This window comes from Squalius cephalus (genome assembly GCF_949319135.1).
Source record: "Squalius cephalus genome assembly, chromosome: 5".
Lineage (NCBI taxonomy): Eukaryota > Metazoa > Chordata > Actinopteri > Cypriniformes > Leuciscidae > Squalius > Squalius cephalus.
The window spans coordinates 24,466,270-24,486,936 of NC_137126.1; the positions used below are offsets into that span (position 1 = coordinate 24,466,270).

At 38.3% G+C, this 20,667-nt stretch overlaps 1 protein-coding gene across 5 annotated transcripts in view; it reads left to right on the forward strand.

Moving 5' to 3' along the window:
• The window catches only part of rtkna (rhotekin a), a 69,574-nt gene that overhangs the window by 36,184 nt on the left and 12,723 nt on the right, over window positions 1–20,667 (forward strand). For all 5 annotated transcript variants that reach the window (XM_079871460.1, XM_079871457.1, XM_079871458.1 and 2 more), the window contains exon 2: window positions 19,313–19,512. In XM_079871460.1, coding sequence (XP_079727586.1) covers window positions 19,313–19,512 — 200 coding nt within the window. The remainder of the gene's footprint in view (window positions 1–19,312; window positions 19,513–20,667) is intronic.

The following is a 20,667-nucleotide window of genomic DNA, read 5'->3' on the forward strand; positions in this document are numbered from 1 at the left end:
ATTAATACAAATTATACGTTTTAACCACTTGGAGGAAAACCATTAGGAAACCATTAGGAATTCGCCGTCAAAGCATTCTAGACTATAAATATGCAGCTATAATGCACGTAGATGATTTTGAATTAATAAATGTCAATATTCAATGGTTAGTCATACTGTTAAAACTAATCGTGGTGTTGATATATTTTTAGACTGCTGACTCTATAGAACAGTGGCATGGAAAACTAACTTTACCGCACTCCAAAAGCCCCCTAGTGGTCAGGAGCATTTCTGTTGTGTTGTGGCTTTATTTTGTTATGTTGTGGCTTTATTTTGTTGTGTTGTGGCTTTATTTCATTGTGTTGTGGCTTATTTCCGTTGTGGTGTGGCTTATTTTCATTGTGTTGTGGCTTAATTTCGTTGTGTTGTGAACATATGTTTGCTTTTTAAATTTCATTGTGTTGTGCACTACTTGGCCACCGTAAATAATAGACAAAGACTGTTACTTTCAACTGATTCACACAAATGAATCAGACTTGCTTATGTTACCTGCAGGCTTAACCGTAACACTAGTTATATAATAAATGCTCTTTATGTATGTGTATGTCAGGGTGGCACATTCTCAGAAAAGGCAGAGATTTATTGTGTTTGTGAAGTATAATTATATAAGAGTTATTAAATATGCATGTGTCAAAGCTGTGTTTTCATACTTAAGTATGAAAGCAGCATTAGTGGGAGAGAGGGCAGTGTGTGGGCTTCGTGTGTGTTTGTGTGTGTACGTGTGTGTACTATGTTCTTAATGTGCACTGCTGTTTGTGTGTGTCAGTGGCTCTGTGTGCTTTATCTGGAGGTGGTTGCTTAGTGCATATGGGGGTCCACATTCAAAACACCAAAATCCCACACAAGCAGCCTATTTTATGTGTTTATATAAAGCGTGTTCCTCATGGGGTCTTTTGCTTTATAGCTAAAGTGCTGAGCTGGTATTTCAGGTTACATGCTGACTGTAAGTGACCACTAGAGCACAGACACTTATTAAAGGGATAGTTCACCCAAAAATGAAAATTACCCCATGATTTACTCACCTTTAAGCCATCCTAGGTGTACATGAGATTCTTCTTTCAGACGAATACAATTGGAGTTATATAAAAAAAATGTCCTGGCTAATCCAAGCTTTATAATGGCAGTGAATGGGAGCCCAAAATTTGAACCCCAAAAAAGTGCATCCATCAATTATGAAAGTAATCCACATGGTTCCGAGGGGTTAATAAAGACCTTCTGAAGTGAAGCGATGCGCTTGTGTAATAAAAATATCCATATTTATAACCTTATCGACTAAAATATCTAGCTTCCGGCAGACGGCCTACGCTAGTCGATTTACGCCAAAAGAGTAACACTTGACGATGTATGACGTAGGATGTAGGAGTAGCGTAAACTTTGACGCCTCTCGTGGTTCAAACAAATAGGGCTGGGCAACAAACTCAAGCTCCTCAGACATTTCTCTTTAAAAATTCTCGTTTTAGACTTCTAATTCGTGACTGGGTTTTTTTTATTTTTTGCACTATCCTCTGTGCTTCCGTATTCGTCAATGCGTCATGCATCAGGTCAAGGGTTACTCTTTCGCCGTAAAACGATGCGTACGGCCGGTTGTTGGAAGCTAGTTATTTTAGTTGATAAAGTTATAAATATGGATATTTTTATTACACAAACGCATCGCTTTGCTTCAGAAGGCCTTTATTAACCCCCCGGAGCCGTGTGGATTACTTTTATAATGGATGGAGGCACTTTATTGGGCTTCAAATTTTGGGCTCCCATTCATTGCCCATGAAATTCCCATAAAGCTTGGATTAGCCAGGACGTTTTTTAATATAACTCTGATTTTATTTGTCTGAAAGAAGAATGTCATAGGATGGCTTGAGGGTGAGTAAATCATGGGGTAATTTTCATTTTTGGGAGAACTATCCCTTTAAGCTTACTTATTAGAGATTTACAACAAGTGTGTGAATAAGTATTCATTTATAAAGAACATTGTTGAATCTGACCAGTGCTAAAATGTGCATTATCTTGGGTTTATTAGTGCAAACGACATTTATTAAGATAATGCACATTATGCACACGCATAGATCATATAGGTACACTGATGAGATTGAACAAAACGCATAAGCCAGTGGTTCTCAACCTTTTTGACTCTTAAAGGGTAACTCTCACCAAAATTGAACCTAGGCCCTTTTTGTTAATCTGCCCGAGTCAAACTTTTGTTTAAAAGCATAGTTAGAATGGAAACGCCACTTTTAAGATAAAAAAATAAGTGCCTTTTGAATGGGAGTGCATGGGGCATTTCTATGATAGCATCAAAATCGCTATTTTTAAAACACTAAGGCAGCTCGACACAACATAAAACTGTGCTTGAAGTATCACCAGGGGCTCTACACTTGAACTTGAGCATTGACTACATTGTTTGTGTACACAAAGTTTACTAAAAAGAAAGGTTTTGTACGACTCACTTTATCAGTTAGTGTTTCTGGTGGCTGGAATTTTGTCAGTCAAAAGTAGTCGATCTCCGAATGCAATGTAACATGAGGAGAGTAAAGATGGAAAGCTCCTAAATCTTGTTTCCATATAATTTCACGGATCAAGTTATCATGCTTTTCATTGAAATTACAAGTTCATGACATTTCCTCATATGGAGTCAGTTCATTGCGTTGCATTCGGAGATCGACTGCTTTTGACTGAAAGGCTCCCCACTGTCCAAGATAGTATTCAACATTATATGTAGGCTAAGATATTTCCTCTGGCACTTCTGTTGTAATGATGACAATGCTGCTTGTTTTAATTTTCTTTAACAGAAAAATTAAGTTTCAATGGATGAAATTGATTTACTGCTGCTAACTGTACTATCATCTATTCTAACAGCGGTTGTTTAGTAGACAAATTACAGCTTGTGCTGCGTCTGCGTTGCCTTTTTTGATTGTTTGTGAGAAGTGTGCTGTTATTTAATAAGTAATTGAACAATTTTCATTTTCCAGCCTGTAAAACTGGCCTAAACTTTTCCTTGCAAGAGAATCTGAGCTATATCTATATACCAGAATATCAAAGATATTTGGGGGTTAGCCTGTTTTGATCTGGGACAATAAGCAACCACAACACTAAGAATTTGTAAGAATCTTAGCAACTGCCTTATTCACAAAAAATAAATTTATTTGTTAATGCTCTGCTAATTGTATTTAAAAGATGGTGTTGGGTACATTTTCTATTCACATGATAATGGCAGAGGTCAATGATCAAATGATAATCAGAAGATAATTGACCAAACAAGCACTTTTTCTGCATTTTAAACTGCATAAAAACATTAATCTGCCAGGATGCAGTCTCAGCAATATATGCAAGATCACGATTGTCCACAATCTAGCAATGAGAGGGGGATTTTTGTGCCTCTGTCCGATTTGCATAACTCCGTTAGTGAATCGGGTGCTAAAACAATGCAGACAGGGCAAGCAAATAAGCACTATCGGCAGGTGCTCTTCACTGTAAGTCAGTGGTTCTCAAACTTGTATTTGGAGAAGGAGAACACAGACCACACTGAGACCAGCATTTTTGCAATTTTTTCATGCTGTTTTCTGTGTATGCCTGGATGTTTTTGACCTACTAAAACTATATGTGTGTTACTAGAGCACATCTTAACAGACAGAACTGGTGCAGATGCACTATATGTCTTAAAATATCTCTTCTTCTTCCCTCATTTCCGCCCTCAAGTCACACTTACCCTGTTTTTTTCCAACTTGATAAATTTAGTATCCCTTCAATGGCCTTAATGGCATTTTCTGTTTCCATCACTCCCCTTTTTCAGTTTGTTTGATTTGCTTCCATCTTTCTCTGTTTTGTCCCAGTTTTATTATTTCCTCTTTTTTCCTGTTTTCAAACTTTCCCAGTCCTGCTTTGAGTTGCTCTCGGCGTGCGTGAGAAAGATCTCAGAGAAATGCAAGTCTGTCTATTTGTGTATTTCCATGTGTAAGAAATCTGTTGCCTCTCCATCCAGCTAGTGCTGTCATTTCCATATTGTGTGTGAACAGAAATTGAATAAATCTATATTTGCTATTGCTAAGCTTTTTAAATGTGCGTTTTTTGGTTCATCGTTAGAAAAGTTTTTTTAACAACCCAACATAAGACTAGTGGTTTGGAACATGGATGGATGTTTAAAATGATGTACACTCACATAAGTTTTACTTATTATACATGGGGGCCGCCATGTTGAGATCATTTGACCTGAATACTTCTGTCTTTCGGTCTCAATAACTGGAAAGTGTTATTGGACATTTTCAATCACTGAATAATTTAATCAGGGCTGAGAGTGTCATTGATAAGAAAATGTTTGTTTTGCATGATTCTGCAGCCGCACCATTAGGTGTCTGAGACGGCTGCCATATTGGCTTGCGTAATAAAGTGCACCCTCAAAGGTATGTGGATTGTACATTGAATGTCTTATTTACTCATGCAAGGTGCATTAGAAATGCACTAGAACAACATTCCTGCAAACAGCACACAGACTCTTTATTGATTGTATTAGTGTAGTTTTACAGTGACTGCTCGTCCATACTTCTAGACAGACGGAGAAGATAAGGGAAAGGCAACAGATGGGAGGGAGGGAGCAAGCGAGCGAGCAACACTGAAACAGGGTTTTTTTCTGCACACTAGCCCTCAGAATGATAAAATGATGCTGTGCTTGAATTTTCATTCAGCTCTGAGCTGGTTGACTAATGGCCTCTCTCGTTCGCTCACTCCCTGATGATTGCTTATGCATACTCTCCTCTTTGCAATCATCTTCCAAGTAAAACTAAAGATTAGAGGAGGAAACAAAAAACTGCAGAAATCTGCAGATTTCTTCTCATGGTCCACCTATCCTGCCCAGGTCAGTTTGAGCAGGGCCTCCCATAATCATACAGCAAGTGAATGACAGGACAATGCTTTATGTGCTAAAGAGGATTTAGTACGTGTCATTGAGGATTGAAATTAATGAGTGTTAGTGGAATGATGTGAGATAGATTTTGAATGACTCGTGCTTAAGTTTGATGTTCATAACATTCAGAAAAGTTCTTATGAATGAGCTGGTCATTGGTTGGTTGTTACCGCTTAGAAGTTTGGGCTCAGTAAGATTATTTTCTTTTAAAGCAGCGCTATGCAGTTTTGGCAATTTCTTCGCTTTTTGCTCGCGGGTTTCTCTATAGAGCTCCCCCTACAGCTTCGGAACAGATATTTGACAACACTGTCGTCAAAACTCGTTGGCGACTCTCCCCCCTCCCATCTTCTCCCTCTGGTCATGTGCATTTGTTTTCAAAGAAGCCGGGGAACGCACAGATCCATGTCCACTGAGGAATGTTTGATACACAGAAGGCTAGCATATAAATGTTTAGATAGTGTATGTGTGCAGTGGCGTAAAACATCGCGAGACCTGATATCACGCGATGCTTCTTGACGCTAGGGGGGTGCAAGAAGACCACCATTCAACCTGAAAAAAGTCATATAACCATTCCAATGACTCCGAAGCTGTTCAGTTAAGGTAAATTAAGCTAAAAAAAACCCCTGCATATTTCACCTTTAAAAGAAATGAATACTCTTGTCTACAACAAATGTATAATACTTATAAATAATACTTAATACTCTTGTCTACAAATTTGTCTACAACAAATCAGCATATTAAAAGGATTTCTGAAGGATCATGTGACACTGGCTGCAAGTCAGCTTCACTATCACAGGAATAAATATATTCAAATAGTAATAGTACTATTTTAGAATATTACTGTTTTTACTGTAATTTTTAATTAATAATAAATGCAGCCTATAAATGTAAATAATAAATGTAGCCTTGGTAAGAATAAAGGCCCTGACTCACCAAGCTACTAGTCGTACCCCGTTGGGGGCTTTTTGACCAATTGCACATAGTGAATTGGTGTCCATCAGCTTCCACCGGCATCCCTTGCAGTTGGTGAGAGAGAGAACTCTGATTGGCTATTCAGCTTAGTATCGCGAAGTCAGCTTAGTGAATAAAAGCGAAAAATGAAAGATAGCGAAGAAGTCAAGACAGCACAGACAGAGGGCTGTTCTAATTTTGTCATCTTACCTGAGCATTCCAAATCCAATGCGCATTTATTTTCATAACATGAGCCGCCTGGAATGAAGAAAGTGATCTGTATGATTTATATTCAAAATGGTAGACAAGCGCTGTATATCTGCAATCCTAAAAAAATTATTCCTGCTGATAGACAGTTATTTTACACTCAAGTGCAGAACACACATGCTAGTTGACAGTCGCCTGTAGTCCTTTTGGTGTGTTTAAGCGCAGATTAATTTTTATAGCCTTATAGTCCGGCAGTAATCAATAATTTATATATTTAAGACATATTTAAACGTATTTTCCTTGAAAAAAAAAAGTGCCTTAAAATAGCTTGAATGTAACTCTACACCCTTAACTCACTTAGTATGCAGTTCTATGAAAATAAAAATTAGCCCCGCCTCCACTCACTCACACCAGCTCAGAGATCCACTCGTTGAGGTTACGAGGTATTTCGTGACATCAGAAACACCAGCGATTTCAAACCGCGTTTTTGAGACTGTCTTTGGTTCACTGCAGTTTTAAGCAGTTTTTGACTTTTGCATTTGTACATGGTTTGTCTTAAAGCATATTAAAAAACACCACATAGACATATAAACAACATTTAAAAGCTTGATTTTCACCAAAGGGGGAGTTTAAGAGACTTAAAAATATTATTGACCCCAAACTTACGAACATGTTTAGCCACCATTAGCAGGAGTGTGAACCCTGTATGATATCCACTTCTTGAAAAGTCATCCATCTTTCTCTGGTCAGGTGGCCTCATGCCAGCTGAGTTTGTGTGCTCAGCAGGGTCAGAGCAGTTAATCCTGCCTGCAGACCTGCACTTTAATAGACATGCTAATGAAGAGCTCTGTCAATAAGGTACACCAGTCACACAGCTGCGTTTATGCATTAATTAATGAGTCAATAGTAATAGTGTATTGGGAAAACCATAACAAAGGGCTTCACTGCTTTGTTACAACACTTGCTTTTAGCATCAAATGCAAAATTGCATTATCTTAGTGAATGAGTTGAAGCTTGAACTTCTCTTTTAGCCGCAAAGAGCAGCAACTGTGAGTGTACAAAGCAGACTGATGTTGATTCTACAGGGGGTCTTTCTGCTGTTCAAGCTCTCTATGTGCACACACACCCTTACTCTCACACTTGATCTTAATGAGGCACAACAGCTCAGTTGCACACAGTCTGAGAAAATGTTCAACAAAAAAGCACACACAGAGAGAGAGGGAGGGGGGGTGGTTTAAGGTGATTACAGTAATAAACTCCTGGCACTGCTGATTTGTGGAGCCATACATTAAGTTTGTTGGTCATTTTGGAGGTCCAAGGATGTCTATAATATCTGGAAAAATGCAGCAGCAATAATCTGGAACTACGCGATTTGAAATCTGCTGTCTTTTGCTTATGGGTGTTCAGTTCTGGGCATATTTTTGAGCCAATCAGCTGAGCTGTAAATGTCATGTGACTATCCCTTACTCAATGGAGAAAAATACCCACAGTGTGCAGTCTTAAAGCATGCGTAAACAGGGTCATGCTAACCAGCCAAATGTGACCTCTTTGTTGGGTCAGTAAATTAGATCATCTTAGTGCACCACCTATAGTTACTGTTTGTCAGTTATTGTTGATCTGGATTGCCTTCTACATCTATGGTGTAAACACTATGATCTAATAGCTGCATACGTACCTTTATCTACCAAAAGCTGCTACATGCATAGTTAATGTAACGGAAAGTGAGGTCAAGTCATACAGAATCACATCTGCAATCATGCATCTCAGGCATTCATCAAAGTCAAAACAGTGTGAAGGAGAATAAAAGCTGAGCTCTGTTGCATTTTAATGCAGTACATTCACGGCAAGAGCTGACATTTAAAGGGGACGTCATGGAACAAGAACAAAACAAGATTGTACTTGCTATTTTTAAATAAGAGTTCAGTGTATGTACACGTATAGTCATTCACAACACAAAGAACTCTTTCTAGTCCACACAGTCCACATTTATGGAAAATGTATAGTTCAGAAATAATCATGGTATTGATTTCTGAACCATGAGCACCTATCATCAGTATCAACACCTATTTAGTATTCAGTTAATTAACTGTGCAAACTTTACAGCCATAACAAACGTGGGTTACATAAAGAAGTCTTAAAGGTACAGTAGCGAAATAGACTGTTTACGTCTAAAGCCAGAAAATTTGCATGCGTATGAATGGAAGTCAATGGAATGAAAGTTGTAGTGTGACCGCCCCTTAAGGATCAGTGAAAGGTGACTTTTTTTCTCCTGGCCAGTCGTGACTTGTAAAGTAATGCAGAAGTGTAGAATATTGTACATATTGTAATAAAATTCAGAATACACAGTGTGTATACTGCAGCTAAACACATCTACATTAGTGTTTATCTGGTGTAAACCTGATACCTAAACTGGTCCTCCAAGGTCACTGCTTCCACTTTTTATTACGGCTCTATACTTAGAGCAGCCAGAGGTGCTTAATGCCAATTAGCTGGCTTGAGCTGATTAGAGACCAGTCCCACACACGGCCTTCAGCAGCATCAAAGTCTGAGATTAACAGCCATAAGGGAATATAGATCAGCCCTAAGTGTGTCACTGAAGCATGCAGACCCCCCACACACCTTTTACCTCCACTAGCCCAGAAACTGAGCCTGTAAGGGGTTTAGCAGGGATCTCTAGAGCCGGGACGTTACCTGACTGAAGAAGGGCAGCGAGTGTCAGGCCTGAGGTGAACATGCTGTGTTTGGGTGTGGAGAGAGGATCAGTGGCTGTTGCAAATGGAGGATCCCTGGAGAGAATCTGTGTGCCTGTGGATGGTTTGCCCATGTTTTTGTACAATATACAGAGTGAATACTGAGCAAATCCATTCGATTCATGTCAGTGGTTAAACCAGAGTGTATGGTTCCATGGCTAATGGTTTAAGTTGTATGTTTTATCTACTATAATTAATGCATTATAATATTACGGTCATGGATATACTAGAAATATTAAGGAGGGTCAAAATATTTATTTCCAGGCCTGGAAAAGTCTTAGAAATGAATACAGTTTTAATTATTGGGGAAATGTCTGTTGTGAATATATATTTTTTTAGTTATGCTGAGATCTAAAATGTTACTCTTGTGTAGAGCTTTGTAGAGTAAAACTTGCTTGAAATGGATGATTCTGATGTTCAATGAGTTTTTTTTTTGTTGCTATAAATCAGTTTACAAAATTATTTGAATAATTTTTAGCGAATCAGTCTGAATCAAAATGATTTTTGAACATCAGTATTACCACAAATAACTGAAAAAGGGATGGAAAAGTCATGGGAATGCATTGGTCAAAATAAGTGAAAGCCTAACCTTATTAGAATAAAATCTGTGATTATGGATTATCAGTCTTGCTTGCAATTTTGTCATATTGCTGATTGATGTTAAGATGAAGGTTTTTCTAATTCAACTCCATTCAGTTCGTAAAGAACAAACAAATTTCAATGATTCTCTGATTACATAAAGCCATTCATTTCATTTAGACAATTACAAACAGACTTTTTACTCATCAGAATATGCGTAAAACATTACTGATTCTGGTTAAGACAAGATCTATAAGTCAAGTTGTGATTCTTTGGCTTTGCATAAGCAGGTTAAGTGAGGTTATACTATAGGCTCAAAACACACGCATCTGCCGTTGCTGGTGCTGATTCCCAGATAGCACACACACCTACACAATTTAAAAAATATATTTTCCATCACAGATGTGGGCTGTGTATTGTCAAAGTTCACAGCTCAAGCATGCACATGTATGCTCACACCCCTTCTTTTTTCTGTCTCAGCCTGTGCAACTCTCTCCAACACACACAGACACCTCTCTTTCCCAAACACACATTTACACACCCTTTTTCAGTTGTCCAAAACCAGCTGTGCTGGAAGGCTTCTCGCCTTTGTGTGGGAACAGCTGGCTGGAGAGCAATAGTCACACACTGCGCATTTTAGACGGCCCTCACACACACATACACAACACCATCTCAAATGGCCCATTGTGTGCTAATAATGAGACTTGTGTATTGCTGTGCAGCTTAAATAGGATTCCATTTTGGCCTGCGCTGTGCTAACAGGGTGAAAACTGTGTGTCTGGAGTACAACTGGCCTGTTGAAGTTGTTATTTTCCTTCGAGTCATTGCAAGTGATTGAGCTTCCTCTGGCAGTGTTTCTTCAGTATTTTAGGTAGCGTTCTGAACTGGATGAAAGGGTTCACGCAGGTCAACTGAACCCTGCCCATAGCAGCTTTGCCGTGAAATCCAAACCATAGAAATTTGACTCTTCAACCTCTAGAGTGAATTATTTGTGTCAATAGTCACTAGGTGTTTATCTGAAGATTTTTAGAGCTTGTTTTCCTGTTGTAAATGAAGAAAATTAGGGTTATTTTGAGGGAGTATACTATAGTTACTACATGCATTTTGATCACATTGCTATTTTTGAAATTTTATATGTACTGTTCCAAAATTGAGGGTCTGTAAGATTTTTTTTAAATGTTTTGAAAACTCTCTTATGCTCACCAAGGCAGATTTTTTTTATAAAAAATCAGTAATAGTTTTAATTGTGATCATGCTACACAATATTACGGATTTTTGATCAAAAATCTTTTGTAACATTTTCAAAGTCTTTTCTTTTTACTTTCAATTATTTATTGTGTCTTTGCTGAATAAACGCTTTAAAAAATGACTGACCCTAAACTTTTGAATGGTAGTGGTGTTGATATATATTAAGAATTACACAATGAAATAAAATCATTAAAATATGTTAAGATATTTTAAATAACAAAACAGTGACTATTTTTAGACTATTACTAAAAATTATTTGGCGAAGACGATAAAATAGTGTATTAATACTATTTATATTTTTAATTAATATAATAATATAAATAGTTTGTTTTTCATGAATTACACAATAACATAAAAGCATTACATGTAAAATGTAATTGTAATAACAAAACAGAGATATAAATGGTCTATATGGATAATACTGGTTTGGAAGGCTAGCTAGATAGCTGGATACGCTTAGGCCGCGTGTCCACCAAAGCGTTTTTAGCCAGCTGCAAACGCCTAGCTGTGGGCGCTTGAGAGCGTTTTGCCAGCGTTGCGGGGTTTTTTTTCAGTTGAGACACTTTGCTTGTTATGATACGGAATATCCGCGAAAGTGTTACTAGTATCTCATTTCACAAATATTTTGTTTCTGTGTTGATTGTATATTAAAATGTCAATACAATGTATTTTCTCTGGCTCTTGTTTTAAATGATTTTGTTCCGTTATTATGCTTGTTGTCATCTGTTGACGTACGTTGTACAAGCAGAATGTGGCGGATGCGGTTGGTCGGTGTGGTATTAGTCCCGCCCCTTCTCCAATGTGATTGAATGGTTGGGTAAAAAGTGACAGTGATGAGCGCTGCGTTTTACCAAAAGTTGAACATTCTTCAACTCTCGGCGACCTGTAAAAAACGCCGAACGCTCAGCACTTCAGCGTGAAAAAGACGCTCAGCGCCTCGTTACGCTCATGGCGTTTTAAAAACGCGGCGCTCCCATTGAAAACAATTGAAAAAACACGGCAGCCGCGTGAAAAAACGCTTTGGTGGACACACGGCCTTACAGTATGTCATCTATTGTAAGCTTAAGTCTCTCGAGTCTCGACTTGTTATTAGTAAGACTTATCTTTTATGTAACGGAATATCTTTGCTTATGCAGAAGGATTTGCCTTTTGCCCTGTAGAAAACTGAATCACCAAAACTTTACTTAGTCACCAGTGTCCCTTTTTGTCCCTTCCAACCCCACGTGTCTCCTTCCCAAGCTCATTTCTCTACATCTACACCCGTATCAACTATCAATGGGAAAGTCCAATACTGTCCACAACGCTGACAAAAAGAGGAGAGCTGAGATTGGGTGGAACGGATGGGGAAGGCGGGTGCATATTTGTGGTTGACTGATTGGAGGCTGACTGGCCTCGGTCAGTGAAATCCAGTGTGTCTGTGGGTGTGGTCAGGGATTTGGCCTTTTCAATTGCTGTTTTGCCTTTGGGTGTCACCATATTTTCTCTGTACTGTGTGAGAAAGTCCGAAGGTTCGGAAATGCAGAAGAGCACATTAATTAGTGTGGTGCGAACTTTTGACTTTTAGTGAAAAGCAAATTGTTAAAGTAGCTGAAGAATATAATACCACTCTTTTCACTTACTCTATAATCTCCCTTAGTGCTAAAGGTGATCATTTCCTGTGTTTTTTCAGGCCTGTGGTTAACATAGTTAGGCATTTTCCAGTGCTTCTTATGTTCACACCTATTTAAGTGATCCAGGTCATACTGTGCTTTAAGTTGGTCAGTGTAGCCCAGAAGATTTCATTTCATATTTCTCTTTAGCCTTGCAGTTCAGGAGTTACAGCTGCTGCTGTCAGTCAGGAGAGCTTCACACAGATGACTGCAGCCAAGTTTTCATGACAGGAAATGACTTCACAGCATTTGAATCCTCTGAGAAGAGCAAAATATCCTCTGAGATGTAAACTTTGACTTCTTTGGTCAACCGGCTTCATCAGAAAGTGTATATGGTTGTCTAAAGTGATCTAAAAAGTTAATTTACCAAAGGAAACTTTTATATAATTACTGTTGACAAAGAGTTCCTCATTATAAATGACACATTAGTGCAGCTAATTGCTAACATGCATTAGCAAGGTGCATTTTCTTTCATGTTGCAACAGTGTGAGCTCTGACTATCTGAGACTTGAGTCCGTTTTTTGATATCTTTGCTGGTAATAGGAGAGAGGTCAAAGTTTAAGATTTAGCCTCAGCGTGAGAAACAGAGTAGGCGAAACAAGACAAAACAAACAAGCGGATAAGAGCATTATCCCAGAGAGAAATGTCCTGCAAGACGTCACTTCATGCAACTATAACCCCAGAGGGCCTATTAACTTAACATTGTTATTTGGTTGGCTGGATTAATTCACAATGGCTAATGACAAAATGTTAGCAAAATTGCTTTTAAAAGCAATTTGGTAATTGCCACGTGTGTCCGCTCTTCATAACACTAATGGGCTTTTCACACTAATCTTAACACTGTTTTAATGTGCAGATTACATCCACTTTTAACCCAGGCTTAAGCAGAATTTCACAGTTGTGATGTTAAAAGAGGGTTAGCACCGTTATTAACCCTGGGGTACGAGGCACTGTAAAGCATAGAGCTAATTGGATGAACATTGGGTATGTTTACATGCACTGATTTGCATCAATGAATCCAATCCAGTGTTAGATTCTGAAAGATCTATTTATATGAACTAAACATTATAATTCACTTCACATATTCGTTTAAATGTGCATTACTTCTATTATGAACACAACTGCAGAGCATGCACAGTGCCAAGAACTGGAGAAAAGCACTGAGGTTCTGTCACTGGAGCTACCGTGAATTTTTGTCTTAAGGGTTAGTTCACCCAAAAATGAAAATTCTGTCAGTAATTACTCACCCTCATGTTGTTCCAACCCCGTAAGACTTTCGTTCATCTTCGGAACACAAATTAAGATATTTTTGATGAAATCTGAGAGCTGGCTCACTCCTTCATAGGCTGCTAGGTAATTGCAACTGCCGGCCCAGAAAAGTTAGTGAAGACATCGTAAAAAAGTGACTACAGTGGCTCAACCTTAAGTTTATCAAGCGACGAGAATACTTTTTGTACGCAAAAAAACAAACAAAAATAACGACTTTATTAAACTATTAATTTTTTTCTGTGTGGGCCTCTGACGTGAGTTCAGGAGAGCGCCATGACGCATGCGTGAGAACTGAGAAGATGACGCAGATGGGTCTCGATGTAGTGTTTAAAATGTTTCTAAAGTGTGCATTTCCTGGATGTCCGAATCGTGAGAAACCAAGAAAACGTAAAAGTGCCTTACCAATGCCGCAAAATGAATGTCTTACCTTTCACACTTTCCCATGAATCCCATCAAATGATCGTGAGCGTCATCTTCTCGGTTCTCACGCATGCGTCGTGGCGCTCTCGTGAACTCCCTCAGAGGCCCACACGGAAGAAAATGAATAGTTGAATAAAGTCGTTATTTTTTTTGTTTTTCCACACATAACGTATTCTCGTCGCTTGATAAACTTAAGGTTAAGCCACTGTAGTCACTATTTTAACACTGTCTTTACTACCTTTTCTGGGCCGGCAGTTGCAATTACCTAGCAGCCTATGGAGGAGTGAGACAGCTCTCAGATTTCATCGAAAATATCTTAATTTGTGTTCCGAAGATGAATGAAAGTCTTACGGGGTTGGAACAACATGAGGGTGAGTAATTACTGACAGAATTTTCATTTTTAGGTGAACTAACCCTTTAATGACATATTTATCAGAAGATTTTTTTTTTTTTATCAAATATTTAGCAAATATTCAGTTCATAAGACAAATTTGCAAGATGTAAATTAACATACACATGCTCGTAAGACATAAAATGTGATGGCACTGCGCATGTGCGCAAGGTAGTTTTGTATCCGATTGAGAAAATAGTTGGATACAAGCATTTACATGCTTTTTTTTTTTTTTTTTTTTACTGTGGATTGGATTATTTCAGGTGTACACCACTCCTTTCAATCCGATTGAAATATCAGTCAAGATGGATTATTTGGGGCATTTAAATGTAGCTACAATGTGAAATGCTAACCTAACATGTATGAACTATTCTTTTAAGTGTATAAAATGCTAACATGGACTAAATTATCCTAGCATGATGTTTAAAAAGGGTTTACAATAAACTTTAAATGAGTTTTTCTAGTGTGAAAATGTCTTTATAAACATTTGGGCTGGAGTGAATCAAGCTGCAAACATGGACTGGCGTATTAATGTGCTTTAGATCAGCATCTCATTATCTGGCTCCATGTGGCTGGTTCCTCTGTTTACATTCTTTCATTTGACATTATAAAGCCATTAGTTCACATTCATTATTTAAGGTATTTTCAGGGGGAAAGACTTCAAATTTATAGCCTATCCTCTAAAGACCGTAGTCATTTCCCATGACTCACGTCCCCTGCCTCTGAAAAAAATGTACTTCCGATGTCCCTCCTGCGGTCGTATCGCCACATTATACATGTCTCGCGTCTGCCGGGGGTTTTGAGTGCTTTGAGAACAAGACCAGCTTCATTGTGTAATTATTAGCAATTACTAAGTCCAAGTAGTTTGCACTTCTCAGAGCAATAAACTGATCGTTTTCCTGGCGGTCCTGTAGCTGTAGGGTTTTCGGGGGTCTCTGAAGCCTGGCAGATATTAACATGCAAGGCATTTGTCACTGTAATTACAGACTCATTAGTTTTTTCACACTCTTTCTTGTGTCCTCTATCTTTCTGAAGATTCCATCTCCCTCAATTATTCCCATCTGGGTTCATTTTCAAAACTCACGCTTCATTACCGGGAAACAGAGTGCTCGCTGTACTCTCCTCCCTCCTCTTCTCTTCGATCCTCCCTTTCTCCCTTGCTCTTTCACATCTTCTGCTGCCAGCCCGCCACCATCGCTCACACTTACTCTGATGACTGGCACACAAAAACACACATACACACACACACACACATACACACCGCCTGCCGTGCTGCTCTGCCCTGGCACCTGTCACAGGGTAGGCGGCACTTGGCAACCCTGAAAATGTGTTTGAAGGGTCTTTGTGGCATGTGGTTGTATATTTACTAGACACTTATTCCTGCCGTGCTAACATAAGTGTTTATTTGAAGTACTTACACTACCATTCAGAAGTTTGTGTGGGTCCGATTTTTGTAATCTTTTTGAAAAAAGTCTCTTATGCTCACCAATAATATTCAGCAGTCAATGTATTTGAATGTATTGTAAAATGTAATTTATTCAAAGCATCATTACTCCAGACTTCAGTGTCACATAATCCTTCAGAAATCATTCTAAAATGATGATTTGCTGCTCAAGAAACATTTCTTATTAGAATCAATGTTGAAAACTGTGGAAAAAAAATTCAGGATTTTTTGATTAATAGAGTTAAGAAAACATTTATTTGAGAAAGCTATATTTAGCAACATATATTTTGAGCAATTGAATCCTTCCTTGCTTGTGTGTGATTGAACCATGGCATGAAAGTGAGCAAATAAAACAAGCAGTTTTTTTTTGTTTGTTTTTTGTTTGTTTTTACCTTTCTTCATACATTAATCAAATCTACCCTAATGAAAAATCCAGAATGGGAAGCTTGAGTGATTGAGAACAGCATGACAATGCTTGTCCACCAGCTAGACTTGCACTATACCAGCTCTAACCAGCATAAACATGGAATTCATGCTGGATTATGCTGGATTTTCCTGCAGGGTAGTCAAGTCACCTTTTTATTTTTATGGAGATGTATACAGTTCAGATTGTTTCAAAGCAGCTTCACAATAATAAACAGGAAAGCAACAGAATTAATTATGTAAACTTCATCAAATATAATGACAATAATATCGTTTTTCAGTTTGAGTCAGATCAATGTTGATTCAGTTCAGTTCAATAGCGGTATTGATGTTGCATTTTTTTTTTTCAGATGAAGACAGTAGTGTGTGCTCAATTCAGCTCAAGTTTTGTCCTCATCTGATAGTCAGTGCAGTTAAATCAGTAATATATAACATATAATAGTGTGTCAATACAAAATAAAAATCAACATCATAATGTTTTTTCAAAATATTACAATATGCTCAACATCACTTATGTTGGCACAAACTCAAAATCCATTATTAGGCAATCTGATATGGAGCACTTGTTTCCTGGTCTAATTGAATAATGACATACCCACTGTCAATAGCTATGTTTCCATCCAAAGTTACAAATTTAACTTGCGCAAAATTGGAATATCGCATAAAACATATTCGAATGAAGCAGCGAAAACATCCAGTGAGCCGAAGAGGGCAAAATCATCACTTCCTGATAAACTGATGCTAAATATCACTAAGAAAAATGGAATTTGCTGCAGTAGGAGAAGCCACTGTATAAAATAATTTTGTATATAATGACTTGCCTCTCAGAGCGCGCAGACGAAACGCAATAAAGTTATCTTGCTTTCGGAGGCTGATGCTGCTGTTTGGGAACGCAGTCGTGTAAGACAGTTCTGGGAGGCAATTATACTGAACCACTTTGATGACAGACTTCGCTCAGGCATATCAGAATGACCAAAACAGCATTTCAGACGAGATCTGTCTGCTGTTTGCTCCAGTAATACCGTCCCATCGCGAATGTCTTTTTTGATGCGCATCGGGGAATTGATTTGGTTAATGTATTTCCGTCATTCCAGTTTATGTGCAAGTTTTTTTTACCAGATGCGAATGATGAAAATGCACATAAAAATAGGTGGATGGAATTGGAAACATAGCTAATGACAATGTTTTGCTTGACATGATGTCGCTTACCATTTTTGTTACAAAATTACTAGAGTTTTTACGACTACTACTGTTAAACTATAAGAAGTCAATATTGGATCTTTTTCAAACACTGTCCTAACCAGTTGAGATTTGGCAAGTTTCCAGTAAAAGGCTGTTTTCACACTGAAAGCAAAACTGGTGTGATTTCTTTTTCTTAAACGGATCCATCATATCAGTAGATCATCTCTCTTTTCTCTCCAGGTCTGCTTTTTCTCACCCTGACAGTGTTTTGAATGCTGTTGGTGGTCAGCTCTGTTCTACAGTTTATGTACTTGTCTCTGTGTACAAACAGGAGCTCTTGCTTTTTACGCTCATCTAGCCCATCTTTTGGCTGTTACTGTTAGATCCAATGCAGTAAACTGTACAGCAAATCCGGTTTTGACTTGAAAGGGGAACCAAAAGAAGGAGCTGTCTTAATTGAGGCCTGGTTAGACCTTAATGAGCTTCTGAAATCTGCACACAAAACGAGGGTCCTGTTGCCATGGCAACATAAGCCCCACTGTAAGGCAGAAGGGCGAAGAAGGAAGAAGGTCTGGATTGTCACTTGAGAAAAATATAAAGATAGAAAAGTGACCAACAGAGCATTTTCATTGCTTATCTTGTTTTGTCAGAATAGACAAAATCTTTAGATTTACACAAACAAAATAAGCCTTGATGGATGAAAGTACAGTTAGTTTAATATGGTCTCACCAGTCATCGATCATTTAGGCAACCAAACACTGTAAAAAATACATCTGTCCCTCACAGCCTCATTTTCACTTGTCAAATTAAACTTGTCTTGTTTTCAAGGTATATGATCGATATGGGTTCAAATGGACTTGTTTTATCTCTCATGCTTTGTTGTCACTTTCTCTGCCATTCATTTCACAATAGAATTAATTCTAAATCCCATTGCAGAGTTAATTTGAATGACAGCAGGTTATACTCCCCCACTTGAAATCCTCAGTCACACCCATCTCTCCTTTCTTTCTCCTTTCCTCCCTAAGCACCTCCTTTTTTCCCATCTTCATCCTTATTCTTTCTTTTATTCCTGCCCTGCATAATCCAGCCTCGGCTCACTCACATCTTCCCCAAAATATGCACTGCTCAAGCTCACGTGCTAGATAAGACAGTTTGCCACTCTCTATTCATGTGTAAATGATTCAGTGTCCTGGTGTCTGGTTGTTTGAGGCTAAACAGAAGTCAAGAGGCCAGAGCATCTCTTCCAGCTTGTTAACCCCCCATATTCAATTTCATACTTCACTGCATGGAGACACACAGCGAGCTGGAGCAGTCCATTACAGAGGTCATGTGACTGGAGTGTGTCCTCTGTGCTGTGCCTTTGGACATTTTGGCTTAAAATAGAGATCATTTATGGCCTAAGATTGTATATAAATATATACACACACATGATTGCAAGTACTTATCAGTAAAGTGAAGCAAGGAAAAAAGGCAATGACATGTTTGTTTATGTTGAGGTTTCCTTGCGTGTTTTTTCTTTTGAAGGCTGTCTTGTTTGACTCCTCATAAATCATCTCAAGGCTCCAGAGACATGGCAGGCAACCTAAAAATGTTCATGTGGTTACTAGTTTTATTCAAATCAACATTGTGTAATCTTACTGAACAACCCTGAGGACATTAAGTTACACTGATGAAAGTCATTTCTATTGTTCAGATCATGAAATTTCTTGACAAAGCACCAATTGCATGTTTACTTTTCGTAGTGTTTATGGTCAACATGTCTCAGTTTATTGTATGAGATTAACCGCTATCGTCCATTTGGGTGAACCATTTTATTTGTACAACTATAGGCAGCAGTAAACCTGACATGAGCCTCTGTTTTTTTTCCAGGACAGTGACATCCAGAAGAAGATCGACTATGAGATCCGTATGCGTGAGGGTGCGTGTAAGCTGCTGGCTGCATGTTCTCAGAGGGACCAAGCGCTGGAGGCCTCCAAGAGCCTCCTCACCTGCAACGCCCGCATCATGGCCTACATGTCAGAGCTGCAGCGCATGAAGGAGGCGCAGGTCATGCAGCGGATCGCACGCAGGTCAGAGCTCACTTATGATGAATGTACTTCGGTTTGGTTCAACTTAAAGGTACTCTATGTAAGCAAGCCGAAGCTCCTCTGTTCTGTGTTTTTTTTTAATTTTTTTTTTTAAACCAGGTGTTTCCCTGGAGGTCTGAGATTTAGCATGCTCCATGTCAACCTTTCTCGCTCATTGTGACTAACTATGCCACTTCTACATGCGTAGTAGTAGCATAGTAGCTGGAGCAACTTTTCTCTATTTACAGATATGATGAGAATCTCAGATATGATGAGAACAAGTTTGGTTAAACTAAATTAGATGTGGAATGTTTGGGTGGCTTTGATATTTGTGGTGTTTAATAAAAGGTAAATCAGATAATAGTTTTTTGGAGGTTAAGCATTTTTAATTATACTGTCAGCACCGGTAAATTTGAAGTTTTATCAAAATATGCATAGCTGATAACTACACTTTGACCATAAGTACTTCATCATACACAAATTGCGTGCTTATACGCTATCTTACTATAAATAGCTGAATGTATTTCTGAATGTATTGACTCAAAGTATAAATGATCGGACAGCCACAAAGCACATGACTGCAGAAAATAGTGTTGAGGTCAGAAGGAGTTTAATGAGGTGAGTGTTGTCCATTTTACAGGGGTAATCTCAGCCTCTTTATCAGGATCGTTACTGTAAAGCTAGTGTCAAAGTATTAAATGTCAATTTAAGGCAATTACTACAGTGTTGTCTTTTTAGTCACATGGTTGGCTCCATACACACCACATAAACACAAAAATTAAGCTATGTTTAGAAAATGTGTAAAAGCTGAAGTGTGTAATATTTTCAAAAAAAGTTTTTTTTTCGTATCCCAGTTTATGTAACTGTAATTAGAGCATTTGTAGGTTAAAGAACTCGTTGTGTTGGCCAATACGCCTGTTGTCTTGAACTTATGTATGGATGTCAGTACGTTGCTTTATTTATTTGAGCATATCAACCAACATGACACCACAACATTGGCTCAATCAATAGTATGAACCGACCAATGGCAGACAGGGGAAGTGCTCAGGAAATGGTTAGTATTTTTACAACTCCATTTGGTGACACACACTTCAGCTTTAATTATAACTGGTTTGAAGCACTTTACACCTTGTGGCTTGTCTTATTGAGTGTTTGTGT